Raw genomic sequence first — 15,644 nt, 5'->3', positions numbered from 1 at the left:
GAAATCTATGCAACGTTGATAATAGTTTCCTTTATTTTACATTTTTTACATTTTAGTCATTTAGCAGACGCTCTTATCCAGAGCGACTTACAGTTTGTGAGTGCATACATTTTCATACTGGCCCCCCGTGGGAAACGAACCCACAACTCTGGCGTTGCAAGCGCCATGCTCTACCAACAGAGCTACAGTGGACTTTATCTGAATGAATGGTGAATAAAGTTAATGAATATTTTCCAACGTCTTCATATCGCTCCAACAACATGAATCCTATAACAGTACTAAACTACGTTAGCTAGTTAGAATAAGGTATTTCCACAGTTTCTGAGTACATAACTACTGACTGTAACGTTACTATATTTTGTATCTTCCTATGCTGCTAGCTAGCTGTCTGCTAACTGGCCAAATGGATATCATCAGCTGTTAACGTTATCTAGCTAGTTAGCAAGCATAGCCAGCAGTAACAAAAATTATTGCCCCTTTCACACAGCAAACAGATTCTTACGTGGTTTGTTTTTTCCCCTTGAAGCAATGATTTTAGTGTCTCGAAACGCCTTAACGCACATACTCCTTCGCCGCTCCGTACAGACGGAGAAACGCAGACGATTGTTCAAAATACCGCGCCGATCGCCATTTCACCCCTAACATCCCATAATAATGTCACGCACTCCTTGACAACCACATGGCGCGTCATTGAACGAACTACTTCCGGCCTCGCTCTCAGCGTGTGATAGATCTACACAACTAGCTACAGGTAACTGACAAAATAAAGGAAACACTTGAGTAAATCAGGGATACAGAGCGAGGCAAATTGTATTAACCTGAGCCGCGGTGCACCTAATGATTTATATATACACTATATTACTATTAGGGGGCGCTGTGTTGAAGCCACCGTGCCTCCATAATTTATTAATGTCTACATTCGTTTTTGCCACAATTATTATACTACAGACACCTTAATGCATACTTTTAAATGATATTATGTGAGCTAAACATGAAAAAAAAAATAGAAAATATGTAAGTATAATTTTTGTCCTTGAAACATGAACTGCTCTTACTAGGGAGTGCTGTTGGCTCCAAAGCCAAAACATAACATCAGCAATTCAGGGTTTATATACACTACCAGTCAAAAGTTTGGACACACCTACTCATTCAAGGTGTTTTCTTTATTTTTACTATTTTTTACATTGTACAATAATAGTGAAGACATCAAAACTATGAAATAACACATATGGAATCATGTAGTAAACAAAAAAGTGTTAAACAAATCAAAGTATATTTTATATTTCAGAATCTTCAAATAGCCACCCTTATTCTACAATGTAGAAAATAGTACAAGGTCTATTCCACGTTGGTTCAACGTCATTTAACTGACATGAAAAAAACATTGATTCAACCAGTGTGTGCCCAGTGGGCCCAGTGGGATACTTTGTATTCCATGTTATAGAGCAGTTTCTCGGGAACACGGAACACTTTATTTCATGTGGATAGGATTTACCATTGCTGAGATTATTTTTGAAGTGATCGGAAAAGGTCAAAAAGGTTGCAGACAGGTCAATGATAATCCGTTATCAATAAGGCACCTAATCACCTGTCTGTAATCTTAAATTCAACACTTTTTGTCCAATATTTCCAGATAGGGTGGTCATATTGTTATGACATCTTCAGGGCTGATGTACAACATAGAGATGATTCATATACAAGTAAAATGTATTAAATGAATATGCGTATTATGCAAATTGTGAGTTAATATGCTAATTAGACAGTACGGAATACATAATTACAGTAACTCCAGCCCAATAATTTAAGGTAGGGTGGTCGTATAATTAACAAATTCCTCAGTGTCCACATCACTAAGGAATTATCATCGTCCACACACACCCACACAATCTTGAAGAAGGTACAACAACGCCTCTTTCCCCTTCAGGAGGCTGAAAAGATTAGGCATGGGCTCTCAGATCCTCAAAAAGTTATACAGCTACACCATTGAGAGCATCTTGACTAGCTGCATCACCGCTTGGTATGGCAACTGCTTGGCATACGACTACAAGGCGTTACAGAATGTAGTGCGTACGGCCCTGTACATCACTGGGGCCGAGCTCCCTGCCATCCAGGACCTCTATACCAGGCAGTGTCAGAGGAAGGCTCTAAAAATGATCAAAGACTCCAGCCACCCAAGTCATAGACTGTTCTCTCTGCCACCGCACGGCAAGCAGTACCAATGCACCATGTCTGGAACTAACAGGACTATAAATTGCTTCTACCCCCAAGTCATATTACTGCTAAATAGTTAGTTAAATAGTTAACCAAATAGCTACCCGGACTATCTGCATTTACCCTTTTTGCACTAACTTTTTTGACTCATCACATACGCTGCTGCTACTGTTTATTAGCTATCCTGTTGCATAGTCACCCTATTCCTAGTTATATGTACATATCTACCTCAATTACCACGTACCCCAGCACATCGACTTGGTACCGCTACCCCGTGTATATAGCGAAGTTATCGTTACTCATTGTGTATTTATTATACAATTTATTATTACGTGTTATTACTTTTCTATTATTTCTCTATTTTCTTTCTATCTGCATTGTTGCGAAGGGCCCGTAAGAAAGTACAGTATTTCACTGTTAGTCTACACCTGTTGTTTACGAAGCATGTGACGAATACAATTTGATTTGATTTTTGACTCGGTACTGGTACCCGGTGTATATAGCCAAGTTATCATTACTCGTTGTGTATTTATTACATGAGTTATTATTTTTCTATTATTTCTCAATTGGTCTTTGTGCATTGTTGGGAAGGGCCCGTAATTAAGCATTTCACTGTTAGTCTACACTTGTTGTTTACGGCACATGTGACAAATAAACATTTTTAGCCTGTGCAAAGTCCTCCCACCGGGGTAACCTGGTGCTTCGGCACAAGTGTGGTTTCGTAGTTAATTAAGTAATTAACATCCCATCATGCTTAGGCTCATGTATAAAAATGCACAGTTGCCCATTATTTTCAATTTGGCTACCATGGCTACAAGAAGAGATCTCAGTGACTTTGAAAGAGGGGTCTCAAAGGAGCATTGAAGCTGTTCTGGCGGCTCATGTTGCCCAACGCGCTATTAAGGCCCTTTATGCTGGTGTTTCCTTTATTTTGCCAGTTACCTGTAGATCAGCAAGGCTGTACAGTTCACAAAAACAACGATTTTGAATATAAATCAATCATTACTTATTTGGTCACATTTAACCACTGATGTAACAACATGTACATACATACAGTAGTCTTAATGTAATTGATTAAATCTCAAAACACTGAATTCGGTATAGGCTAAACACCATCTTTAACGTTCCCAGGCTGGGGCCCTGGGGCCTCTGTCCTCATGGTCTTCCAGGCTCTCTGTACCACACTGCTACTGTGACAGAGATAAAGAGATGGGCCGCGTCTCAAATCAAAACAAATTGTATTTGTCACATGCGCCGAATACCACAAGTGTAGACTTTACAGTGAAATGCTTACTTAAGAGCCCTTTCCCCAAAATGCAGTTAAAAAGTATAAAAATGAACAAAGACAACAGTAACACAATAACATAACACAATAAAATAAACATAATGAGGCTATATACAGGCAGGCACCCTATTCCCTTTATATAGTGAAAAACCTTTGACCAGGGCACATAGGGTTCACATAGGCATGTATTTTGTCCGTCCATACTAGTATGCAACGTTTCTTTAGAAAACACAGACAATACAGGGAATGAGGAGGGTGTTCAAATGTAGATGTGAATTTTTTTTTAAATCAGTATTCTGCTGAAATGCAACAAGACATTTTCACAGAAAGAACACCTGGAAGATGCTTTGGTCAAATTCAAACTATTGTTGTTGCTAGTCAAGTGCACTGTATACTGTAATGCAATACATGTGTTCTTGTTAAAAAATATGACCCTTCCTGAGGCATTATGAATTATGATGATGATGATAGATGATGATGATGATGATGATGATGATGATGATATTGTCCATAGATGCCCCTCATTTGTTCTACTTCATCTAAGGAAGGCCCTAAACATTTTCAAGGACTTCAACTACCCAAGTCATAGACTGTTCTCTCTGCTACCGCACAGCAAGCGGTACCGGAGTGCGAAGTCTAGGTCCAAAAGGCTCCTTAACAGCTTCTACCCCCAAGCCATAAGACTGCTGAACAGTTAATCAAATGGCTACCCAGACTATTTGCATTGACCCCCCCCCCCCCCCCCCCCCCCCTTTTTTTACGCTGCTGCTACACGCTGTTTATTATCTATGCATAGTCACTTTACCCCTACCTACATGTACATATTACCTCAATTACCACAACCAACCTGTAGCCCCGCACATTGACTCGGTACCGGTACCCCCTGTATATAGGCTCGGTATTGTTATTATATTGTGTTACTTTTTTAAAATGTATTTAGTAAATATTTTCTTAACTTAAAACTGCATTGTTGGTTAAGGGCTTGTAAGTAAGCATTTCACGGTTGTATTCAGCGCATGTGACAAATACATTTTGATTCGATTTGATTTGATTTGATCTAAGGGTCTGTCCCAAATAGAACTCTATTCTCTATAAAGTGCACTGCTTTTGACCTGGTCAAAAGTAGTGTACTACATAGGGAATAGGGTACCATTTGGGACATAACCTAAGAGCTAACCTTTTACCTTTCAGCTGGCAATTAGACTCTTGTTGTGCCTTGTCACATTGTTTATGTTTTGGCATGCAGTCATTCTTTTCTCATGTCTGCCATTTAGTTGTTCAGGTACTGTATGGGCTACATCTAAGGTGTGTTGTGTTAAATCACACCTGTGTTAACATGAGAAAATAATGACAGCTGCCAAAGCATAAAAAATGTGACAAGGCACAGGAGTCCAATTAGGTAGGTCATAGTGGGATTGAGTCGCGTCACATGAAAACAAACATGTCTGACTTCAGTGTTTGAGGGTCTACATGACAAAGAAATCAGTACAATTTATCATATTGGACGTGGGGGAAATTGGAAGAGTAGGGGGAGTCGGAGGAGAAATGTCGTCCCTAGACAAGGCAAGAACTTGATGTATGTCAGGAGAAGTGCAGTACTATCATAAGGAGACTTATACTTGGAATACGGAGGAGGAATGGAAGGAAAAAGAGAGGCAGAGGAGGTCTAAGAGAGAGAGGGAGGAAGAGGGTGAACTTGAGTCGGTTAAAAATGGCGGGAAAAGGGAGATGGTTTGTTAAAGAAGAATGGTAGAAAGTGTAAACAGAGTGAGTTGAAGACAGGGGGAGAAATGGAAGTGAATGAGGGCAAAGTATTGGAGGTGGTAGCTGTGGTGAAGTTCTCGGAGCCCGAGGTTTGCACCGAGGGTCAGGATAAAGATGAGTCTGTGACAGTAGGAGTGAAGTTTTTGGAAAAAGTGGACCCTTGCCTTTTGGCTGATCCATTTGTGGTTTCAGGGTTGGTGAAAACAGAGTTGGGTGCTGTGAAATCAGTGAGGGTAACCAGAAGTGGTCTGGTGATAATTGTTTGTGTTTCTGCTGGTCAGAGGGAGCAGGCGCTCCGTGTTAAACAAATGGGGGCAAGAAATGTGAATTGTTTTGCTCTCAAGAAAAGGGCGCCATTGGAATGCGTGATTACTGCGGTAGCGGTAAATGTGAAAGCTGACCAACTGAAGGGGAAGATTCCCCGTTTTTGTGATGCTCGTCGTTTGGTGCGATGCAGACAGGGTGGCGTGAGTGGAGAAACAGAAGAGTCGTTGTCTGTTCTTTTGAATTTTGATGTTGAGACTTTGCCCGACAAAGTGATGTGAGGATATATAAGTTATCCGGTACAAGCTTTTGTGCCGAATACGTTACGTTGTTACAGGTGTCAAGATTATGGGTATGTGGCAGCAGTATGTAGGAGGGAGGTTCCTAGGTGTGAGAAGTGTGCAGAAGGGCATGAGACAAAGGAATGTGTAGCATTGGGGAAAGTAGTGATATGTGTTAATTGTAGGGGTGCCCATGGGGCTGGGGATCCGAAATGTCCGGTGCGAGAGAGGCAGGTTGAGGTTTCCAGGGTTAGAGTAGTGCAGAAGTTGTCATATGCTGAGGCAGTGAAGAAAGTAGAGGAAGATGGGTCAAGGGGGAGGGATCCTGAGAGGAATGGTGTGAGTAGTAGATCTGTACCAGTACAGAGGGATAAACCAACAAGTGATATATGTTTCAGTAAGATTCGATTTTTGGCATTTATAACAATGGTTATGAACTGTACTGCAGGGATGGAACGTAAGTTAAGTGGTGGTGTCGCATCCCTGCAGGCTGTTGGCCTGAAGTAGGAATAAATATATTTAAATAGTGGAGTATGGTAGTTATTATTTTTTTTATTTTTTTTGAGTGTAGTGTTAGATGGTAGGGTATTTGTGGTATTTTTATTTTATTTTTTAAAGCGAAGTATAAGGGAGTTATACTCCAGTCTAGTAGGTGGCGGTAATGCAACATTTATTGGATGCCAACCGCTGTTAAACTTAATCGAAGAAGAAGAAAAGGCGTCTAATTCTTTGGAAAATACAGACGTGAAAAATAACTTTTTATTCAGTAAAACTTTGTTAGAAGTTGCACTGTTACAGTCAAATATTAAAATGTCTCATAGTAATATCAGAAAAGTCTAAAGAGCAAACTAAACTCAGTTTTAGAGACCAACATGAGAGCTGTACAGATCTGTTACTAGTCTTGGAGGACCTTCTAGGCGTTCCCTGTGTAGGGTGGGCAGCATACCCTCTTGTCGGCTGAGAATTCTAGTTGTTGACACTTCGTCGGAGAAAATGGCGACTGGAGTGAGACAGGAGCTTGCACAGCTTATGAATTCAAGCGGATCTCACAAAGATCTCGCTGGAAAGTATGTATTGGCCAAAATGGATGAAAATATATATGCATGGAGATATACATTACTTTAGACCTGAGTGTCATGTTTACAGTTAATTATAAATATGTCAATGAGCAGCCCGCCGATGCTAGCTAGCTAGCTAGCTAGCAACAGCTATTAGCATCACACTGCGGCTAGCATAGGTAGTTAGACGTTTTACCGGTATGTAGCTAACTACCGGTATGTTAGCTAATATTAGTTAGCTAGCTAGCTAGACAGTGTCTGTGGATAAAAGTATTGCCAAATGTATTGTGTTGTCAACAGTGTGCACTGGTCGATTAGCTACAGTTAATTTTATTAACGTCAGCTAGCTATGGCTTTTAGTAATGTAGCTAGCTAGCTTAAGATAGCTAACCCATTTAGCTAGCTAACTGTAGTTGGCTTTTGATTTGATGTGTGTATTGATTTGCATTTGGTATTGCAGGCTTGCTATTCCATTTCCATTGTCATTTCAGAAAGTGCCTTAGTGAAAATAATTGTCAATTCTTAAGTCATGAATATAATTTCTCATTTAAGATAGCTAGCTAGCTAATACACCCCTTGTTTTATCAATTGTAGATATCGACAGATTCTTGAGAAGGCCATCCAATTCACAGATGCAGAACAATTGGAATCATTAAAAGCATTCGTTGAAGCAAGTACGTATCCTGTATAAAGTAAAGGATAGAATAAGTCCTGCTTACCATTTACTAACCTGTTACATAAAGTCCCCCTTTTCCTTTGTACAATCATTACTCATAAATCACATTACTGTAAATCCTTTCTAACTGTAATACTCTCCTGTCCTGCAGTGGTCAATGAGAACGTCAGCTTAGTGATCTCTAGACAGCTGCTGACAGACTTCTGCACAAACATACCCAGTCTTCCTGACAGCACAGCCAAGTCAGTTTACCACTTCACACTAGAGAAGATACAGCCCAGGGTCATCTCATTTGAAGAACAGGTGAGTACTGTAATCATTTCCTCGGGGGCCTGAGTATCTGCTGGTTTGACCTTTTGTCTGGCACTTGATTGCTCACCAAGTGCACAGTGCACACACCTGGTTTCCCAGATCTAGCCTAGACACTGGTTTGAAATAAATAATACAAATGTCTACCCTATGTCTAAATCCCATGTCTACCCCCAGGTGGCCTCCATCAGACAGCACTTATCCACCATCTATGAGAAGGAGGAGGACTGGAGAAACGCTGCTCAGGTTCTAGTGGGCATTCCTCTGGAGACAGGACAGAAGTAAGTCAATTTAGTCCAGTGTTTCCCAATCTATTGCTGGGCGATCCGCCGGGAGTGTACAATTTGGTTCTAGCTGAGCACTAACACGTCTGATTCAACTAATCAACCCTCTTGTCCTCTTGTTCAGGCAGTACAATGTAGACTATAAGTTGGACACGTACCTGAAGATTGCCCGTCTGTACCTGGAGGATGATGACCCTGTTCAGGCCGAGGCCTACATCAACAGAGCCTCTCTGCTCCAGAACGAGTCCACCAACGAACAGCTACAGGTACACTACAAAGTGTGCTACGCCAGAGTGCTGGACTACAGGAGGAAGTTTATTGAGGCGGCTCAGAGGTACAACGAGCTCTCCTACAAGTCCATCGTCCATGAGACCGAGCGTCTAGAGGCCCTGAAACACGCTCTCCACTGCACCATCCTGGCATCAGCAGGTACCTGACACTGTTATTACATTGGTTTGTCTATTGTCTGTCACGACATCGTGAAAGGCGTGTAGTCAAAGCCACTCTAACTGTGTCATTACTTTTTTGGCTCCAGTTTTTTGTTGCACTGTATTTAGACTGCAAGGTAGTAACAGTAAAGTTCAATCTCCCTCTTCCTTTTCCCTTCTCGACCTCTCTCTCTCCTCCCTCTCTCCTCTCTCTATCATCTCTCTCTCCTCCCTCTCTCTATCCTCTCTCTCCTCTCTCTCTCCCTCTCCTCTCTCTATCCTCTCTTTTATCCTCTCTCTATCCTCTCTTTTATCCTCTCTCTATCCTCTCTCTTTCCCTCTCTCCTCTCTTTCTCCAGGCCAGCAGCGCTCCCGTATGTTAGCTACCCTGTTTAAAGACGAGCGCTGTCAGCAGCTGGCGGCCTACGGCATCCTAGAGAAGATGTACCTGGACCGCATAATCAGGGGGAACCAGTTGCAGGAGTTTGCTGCCATGCTCATGCCCCACCAGAAAGCCACCACGGGGGATGGTCAGTCTCCCACCTCAGCCTCTCTCCATAGTCCTTAGTTATTTCATTGATTGTGTAATAAGAAAATATGCTCAGCTGCATTACTGTGGGCTTCTGTTTCTAGGCTCCAGCATATTGGACAGAGCCGTTATTGAACACAACCTACTGTCTGCTAGCAAACTTTACAACAACATCACGTTTGAAGAGCTGGGGGCGCTTCTGGAGATCCCTCCCGCTAAGGTAAGATGGATTTCAACGTACAAGACCCAACAGTACTTTCACAGGCGTACGTTTTTTTCCGGAGGGGTGTAGGTAGGTAGGTCTAGGGTTTTGGTAATGCGTTCCGTGACTTATTGTATTTGTAAATGGTGAAAATCAGGCCCGTTTTAAACTATTCTTTCATTTGTTACCAAGAGTGACAGTTTGCCTGTAGGCATATCATCTTATTCCTCAAGACATTAACTATCTGATGGAGAAAATCACTTTTCAGGGAAAGATGTTAGGGATGTAATTTATGATTAATGTAGTGTTTGAGGGCGTAACCAAAACCTTTAGTATGGGAGGTTGAAGTAAAAAAAAAATATATATATATATATATATATATATATTTTATGGGATTTTCACAGACATACAGTATTTATCCCAAAATATAAACGCAATAATATTTTGAGGTCTGTTATTATGAAAGTTGAAGTGTGAGTTTTAAAAGCAGCAACATTACATAGAAGGCTTGAATTTTGAATATATATGTTGTTGTGCAGGACGATTATCTCCATGGTGAGGTCCCTGGTTACAGATGCAGTCTGGTAGGGTACAAAATCACTACTTTACTAATGAATGAGGTGTGAAACCAAAAATGCAGAACTAAAATACAGTGAAATAAAAGCCTTATTTGGCTCTGTCGCTCTCTCTCTCTCTCAATTTCTCGGTTGAAGACAGAGGGAACAGGAGCGGAATGTGCACTCCCCTTATAATACCGGTAGTCTCCTATTGTTCATCTCAAGTGCTCAAAGCTGATGTTTTTGTTAACGTAAAGGGTGTCCTTGTCATTCTAAAGACTCATATTGTGTCATATTTAAGGAACTAGGCTACTTCAGATAATGGGATTGGGGATACAGTACTCATAACCATGTGAAAATGTAGAGCCCTATTTTAATATTTCGGTTATTCTTATTACCCAGTCATTCATCGCATGCCTATCTTATATCCCACAGTATGTGTTTCTAGTACAGAACGTTTCTGTCGCTATTCTCCCCAGTATTACTTTTTCAACTGTGCTGAATTGAAAATATTGTAGAGCTAGCTATGTGAACTACTCATTGGTTTATGTGTTAATGCACTAGGCTACAACGTCCATATAAGGAGTAAACCTATGAGATATTTGTTGTTGAAAGAATGTGAACGGCATGTCTAGTTACAGTGGACTTGGTGTACATATTGAATTGAAAAGTGGGATGGAGTTAGTCAATTATAACGGGAGTGAGACGCTATACTACATTTCTCCATTGGGCTGGGTGAGACCAAAATACATGAATTTGTAGGTAATGCATACCTTTACTGCTGACACATACAGGTAACTGCCAAAATAAAGTAAACAACAACATAAAAGGTCTTAATAGGGTGTTGGGCCAGAACAGCTTCAATTTACCTTAGCATAGATTCTATAAGTGTCTGGAACTCTATTGGAGGGATCCGAGAACATTCTTCCACAAGAAATTCCATCATTTGGTGTTTTGTTGATGGTGGTGGAAAACACTGTCTCAGGCACCGCTCCAGAATCTCCCATAACTATTCTATTGGATTGAGATCTGGTGATTGAGACACATACCCTTTAAACCCCCTATGCTCCTTTGAGACCAATCTTTCAAAGTCACTGAGATCTCTTCTTCTAGCCATGGTAAAACAATGGGCAACTGGGCATTTTTATACACCCTAAGCATGATGGGATGTTCATTTCTTAATTAACTCAGGAAACATACGTGTGGAAACACCTGCTTTAAATATACAGTACCAGTCGAAAGTTTGGACACACCTACTCATTCAAGGGTTTTTCTTTATTTTTACTATTTTCTACATTAGAATAATCATGTAGTAACCAAAAAAGTGTTAAACAAATCAAAATATATTTGAGATTCTTCAAAGTCGCCACTCTTTGCCTTGATGACAGCTTTGCACACTCTTGCCATTTTGATTTGTTTAACACTTTTTTGGTTACTACATGATTCCATATGTGTTATTTCATAGTTTTGATGTCTTCACTATTATTCTACAATGTAGTAAATAGTAAAAATAAAGAAAAACCCTGGAATGAGTAGTTGTGTCCAGGGATTTGACTGGTACTGTATACTGAACAAAAATATAAACGCAACATGTAAAGTTTTGGTCCCATGTTTCATGAGCTGAAATAAAAGATCCCAGAAATTTTCCAAAGGCACAAAAAGCGTATTTCTCTCAAATGTTGTGCACAAATTTGTTTACATCCCTGTTAGTGAGCATTTCTCCTTAACAAGATAATCCATCCACCTGACAGGTGTGGCATATCAAGAAGCTGATTAAACAGCATGATCATTACGCAGGTGTGCCTTGTGCTGGGGACAATAAAAGGCCACATAAGCCGCCTCCAACGTCGTTTTAGAGAATTTGGCAGTATGTCCGACCGGCCTCACAACCGCAGACCACGTGTAACCACCCAAGACCAGGACCTCTACTTTCGGCTTCTTCACCTATGCGATCGTCTGAGACAAGCCACCCGGACAGCTGATGAAACTGAGGAGTATTTCTGTCTGTAATAAAGCCAGTTTTGTGGGGGAAAACTCATTCTGATTGGCAGGGCCTGGCTCCCCATTGGGTGGGCCTATGCCCTCCCAGACCCACCCATGGCTGCTCCCCTGCCCAGTCGTGAAAACCATAGATTAGGGCCTAATGAATTTATTTTAATTGACTGATTTCCTTATATGAACTGTAACTCAGTAAAATCGTTGAAATTGTTGCATGTTATGTTTATTTTTGTTCAGTATGCTTAATTTATTCAAATGTTTCCTTTATTTTGGCAGTTACCTGTACATGTTGGCTGTATTGTGGTGAAGTTTTACAGTAATGTACACAGACTAACTAGCACCTAACAACACTTCATACTCGTATTGGCCTGAAATGAATCTGACCATGTTTCACTGGCCTGATCCAGAAACAACCCCTAGCATCTACCGGTAACCCCTACCCACTTCATGAGGATCTGAAAGGATTGTATGATAAGCCAGCGATTCTCAACTGGTGGGTTGCGAGCCAAATTTGGGTCGATGGGTCACTGGTGTCTGAGTAAAGAAACAAAACTACAACCAGGTAGAAAGTGTGTAGAAATGATCATGAACCTACATTAATTCAATTTTTAGATTCAATTATATATTTGTTTTATTGACAACGAAAAAGGTGGGAATGTTGTTCCCCAATATAGCATAACATTTTTGTTTTCAGATTGCATTTTGGCCCCAAAAAATTGTGATTTGAATATTGGGTCACGACTGAGACAACCTGGTTCATTTTACATTTTAGTAATTTAGCAGACGCTCTTATCCAGAGCGACTTACAGTTAGTGAGTGCATACATTTTTCATACTGGCCCCCCCTGGTGTTGCAAGCGTCATGCTCTACCAACTGAGCTACACGGGGCCCGAAGCAAAACCAGTTGAGAACCACTGCGCTAAGCAATATGGCTAAGGGGCAAGGGGCTAGGGTTGTTTCTGGCCAGGGCTGTTCTATTAACTTGTTGCAGACATGTTCCTATGCAGTAGTTGGTAGTGTGAGTGTGCCAGGGCGATGCCAGTGAACTGTCCCTGTGTGTCTGTTCCCAGGCTGAGAAGATCGCCTCCCAGATGATCACAGAGGGACGCATGAACGGCTTTATCGACCAGATAGACGGAATCGTCCACTTTGAGAGTGAGTAGTTAGGAGTTAGCTGTGCCCAGACTCCTCTATTTACAGAAGGCTATGCCCTCTGCCCAGTTAGCTCTAGGAGGATGAAATGCCTCTCTCTAGGCTAGGGCCTGGTTACTTTCTGTCAGCACAAGATTCCATGGTTCCTTTTTAAGTTTCTGCTTTTCTAGCTAATGTAATCCTAGGCTCTTTTTTAAATTTTTTATTATTAAAACATTATTGTGTTGTTATTCCTTTTCAATAAGATACTAACCCTCTCTCTTGCTCCCTCTTTCTCCATTGCTCACCGTCTCTCAGCACGGGAGCCCCTGCCCACCTGGGACAAGCAGATCCAGTCTCTATGTTTTCAGGTGAACAACCTGCTGGAGAAGATCACTGCTGCTGCTCCTGAGTGGACAGCCCAGGCCATGGAAGCTCAGATGACCCAGTAGACTGACTGATACCCCCTGGCCCGGAACATCCCACATGACCCCCCACACCAGGGCACACCCCCTGGCCCGGAACATCCCACATGACCCCCCACACCAGGGCACACCCCCTGGCCCGGAACATCCCACATGACCCCCCACACCAGGGCACACCCCCTGGCCCGGAACATCCCACATGACCCCCCACACCAGGGCACACCCCCTGGCCCGGAACATCCCACATGACCCCCCACACCAGGGCACACCCCCTGGCCCGGAACATCCCACATGACCCCCCACACCAGGGCACACCCCCTGGCCCGGAACATCCCACATGACCCCCCACACCAGGGCACACCCCCTGGCCCGGAACATCCCACATGACCCCCCACACCAGGGCACACCCCCTGGCCCGGAACATCCCACATGACCCCCCACACCAGGGCACACCCCCTGGCCCGGAACATCCCACATGACCCCCCACACCAGGGCACACCCCCTGGCCCGGAACATCCCACATGACCCCCCACACCAGGGCACACCCCCTGGCCCGGAACATCCCACATGACCCCCCACACCAGGGCACACCCCCTGGCCCGGAACATCCCACATGACCCCCCACACCAGGGCACACCCCCTGGCCCGGAACATCCCACATGACCCCCCACACCAGGGCACACCCCCTGGCCCGGAACATCCCACATGACCCCCCACACCAGGGCACACCCCCTGGCCCGGAACATCCCACATGACCCCCCACACCAGGGCACACCCCCTGGCCCGGAACATCCCACATGACCCCCCACACCAGGGCACACCCCCTGGCCCGGAACATCCCACATGACCCCCCACACCAGGGCACACCCCCTGGCCCGGAACATCCCACATGACCCCCCACACCAGGGCACACCCCCTGGCCCGGAACATCCCACATGACCCCCCACACCAGGGCACACCCCCTGGCCCGGAACATCCCACATGACCCCCCACACCAGGGCACACCCCCTGGCCCGGAACATCCCACATGACCCCCCACACCAGGGCACACCCCCTGGCCTGGAACATCCCACATGACCCCCCACACCAGGGCACACCCCCTGGCCCGGAACATCCCACATGACCCCCCACACCAGGGCACACCCCCTGGCCCGGAACATCCCACATGACCCCCCACACCAGGGCACACCCCCTGGCCTGGAACATCCCACATGACCCCCCACACCAGGGCACACCCCCTGGCCTGGAACATCCCACATGACCCCCCACACCAGGGCACACCTGGCCTGGAATACCCCACACACCATGGCACATCTCACATGGCACCCTACTCCCTATTCACTATGGAGGGTACCATTTTGGACGAAGCCCCTAAGTGTTTACCTTAGAGATTTTGGCTGGGTGGCTGGGCTAAGTGCGAAGGTTTGCAAGATCGAACTGTACTGTAGACTGCACACACGAAATTGTTCAGTTGAAACCAGCTGAAGCCAAATTCTGATGTATTTTGGCAGGGTGTTAATAGAGCTTAGCCGTGCGCCCCACCTTAGTAGTGGTAGGGGAAACACTGCCCACTCCATCCCACATTCTATTTCCCTCTCTCTCACTGTCTCTCGCCCATTTAAGTGTGAGACAAGTTCCAATCTGTTGGTTCTCTAGCATGTTACTCAGAAGAAGACTGCTGTGGATTATATTTTGAGTTTACCATTCATCTTTATAGGACTAATAAATGGATACTTGAATCCATAGGCTCATCAAGTTACCAGTGGTTGCATATATACTTTGATTTAATGTAATACAAACCAGAGAATGCAAACACTGATGTCCCACGACGAAGGTCTTAGTGATTCAATTTGAAATGTGAAAGACACACAGGCAATGCCTACCGACACTTCATTTGTTGCTGTATTCTTGTACAACGATTTTGTTACATTTTGTTTGGAAACATTTTGTCAGACCTGGAGTGCAACTTCAACAAAGAGATGAATAAAAGTTTTTAAAAATAAGTCAGCGTACATTTTTTATTTATTCTGAATAATCAGCTCTTTTTCATCACAATTTGTGTTTCAGCCATGGTTTATACTGCTGAATTTGCCATGTCCGACTTCTTCAGCAAGGTCCATCTTTGACAATAAGTATTTTCTTCCTGGTTTCTCTGCAAGAGAAAATATGAATTGCAATTTACTTCGACCCTGTCAGTATAAATTACATTGTACTCTCACCAGTTTGATTGGAATACAGCAGG

At 43.4% G+C, this 15,644-nt stretch overlaps 1 protein-coding gene across 3 annotated transcripts; it reads left to right on the top strand.

Moving 5' to 3' along the window:
• Positions 1 to 6,779: 6,779 nt before the first annotated feature.
• Positions 6,780 to 15,405, top strand: LOC311135658 (COP9 signalosome complex subunit 4-like). 3 transcript variants are annotated; one of them, XM_084169681.1, is made up of 10 exons: positions 6,784 to 6,872; positions 7,458 to 7,537; positions 7,691 to 7,842; positions 8,026 to 8,129; positions 8,257 to 8,561; positions 8,920 to 9,090; positions 9,194 to 9,309; positions 9,831 to 9,875; positions 12,917 to 13,001; positions 13,296 to 15,405. In XM_084169681.1, the coding sequence occupies exons 1-10, from the start codon at positions 6,799 to 6,801 to the stop codon at positions 13,427 to 13,429; spliced, it is 1,266 nt and encodes a 421-aa protein (XP_084025807.1). In that variant the 5' UTR covers positions 6,784 to 6,798; the 3' UTR covers positions 13,430 to 15,405. The 3 variants fall into 3 exon arrangements, with proteins under 3 accessions (XP_084025808.1, XP_084025807.1, XP_084025809.1); XM_084169682.1 differs by lacking the exon at positions 9,831 to 9,875 and having other exon boundaries at positions 6,780 to 6,872; XM_084169683.1 differs by lacking the exon at positions 7,458 to 7,537 and having other exon boundaries at positions 6,793 to 6,872.
• Positions 15,406 to 15,644: the final 239 nt, after the last annotated feature.

Source organism: Coregonus lavaretus, assembly GCF_964263955.1.
Source record: "Coregonus lavaretus genome assembly, chromosome: 10".
NCBI classification, from domain to species: domain Eukaryota; kingdom Metazoa; phylum Chordata; class Actinopteri; order Salmoniformes; family Salmonidae; genus Coregonus; species Coregonus lavaretus.
The sequence above is the reverse complement of the archived record's forward strand: the minus strand, read 5'-3'. Positions and strand labels throughout refer to the sequence as shown.

Coding starts and splice junctions, on each gene's coding strand:
- LOC311135658 (XM_084169681.1), top strand. CDS start 6,799: ATGGCGACTGGAGTGAGACAGGAGCTTGCACAGCTTATGAATTCAAGC. Junction 8,562..8,919: donor CACCATCCTGGCATCAGCAG/GTACCTGACACT, acceptor CTCTTTCTCCAG/GCCAGCAGCGCTCCCGTATG. Junction 9,091..9,193: donor GAAAGCCACCACGGGGGATG/GTCAGTCTCCCA, acceptor TTCTGTTTCTAG/GCTCCAGCATATTGGACAGA.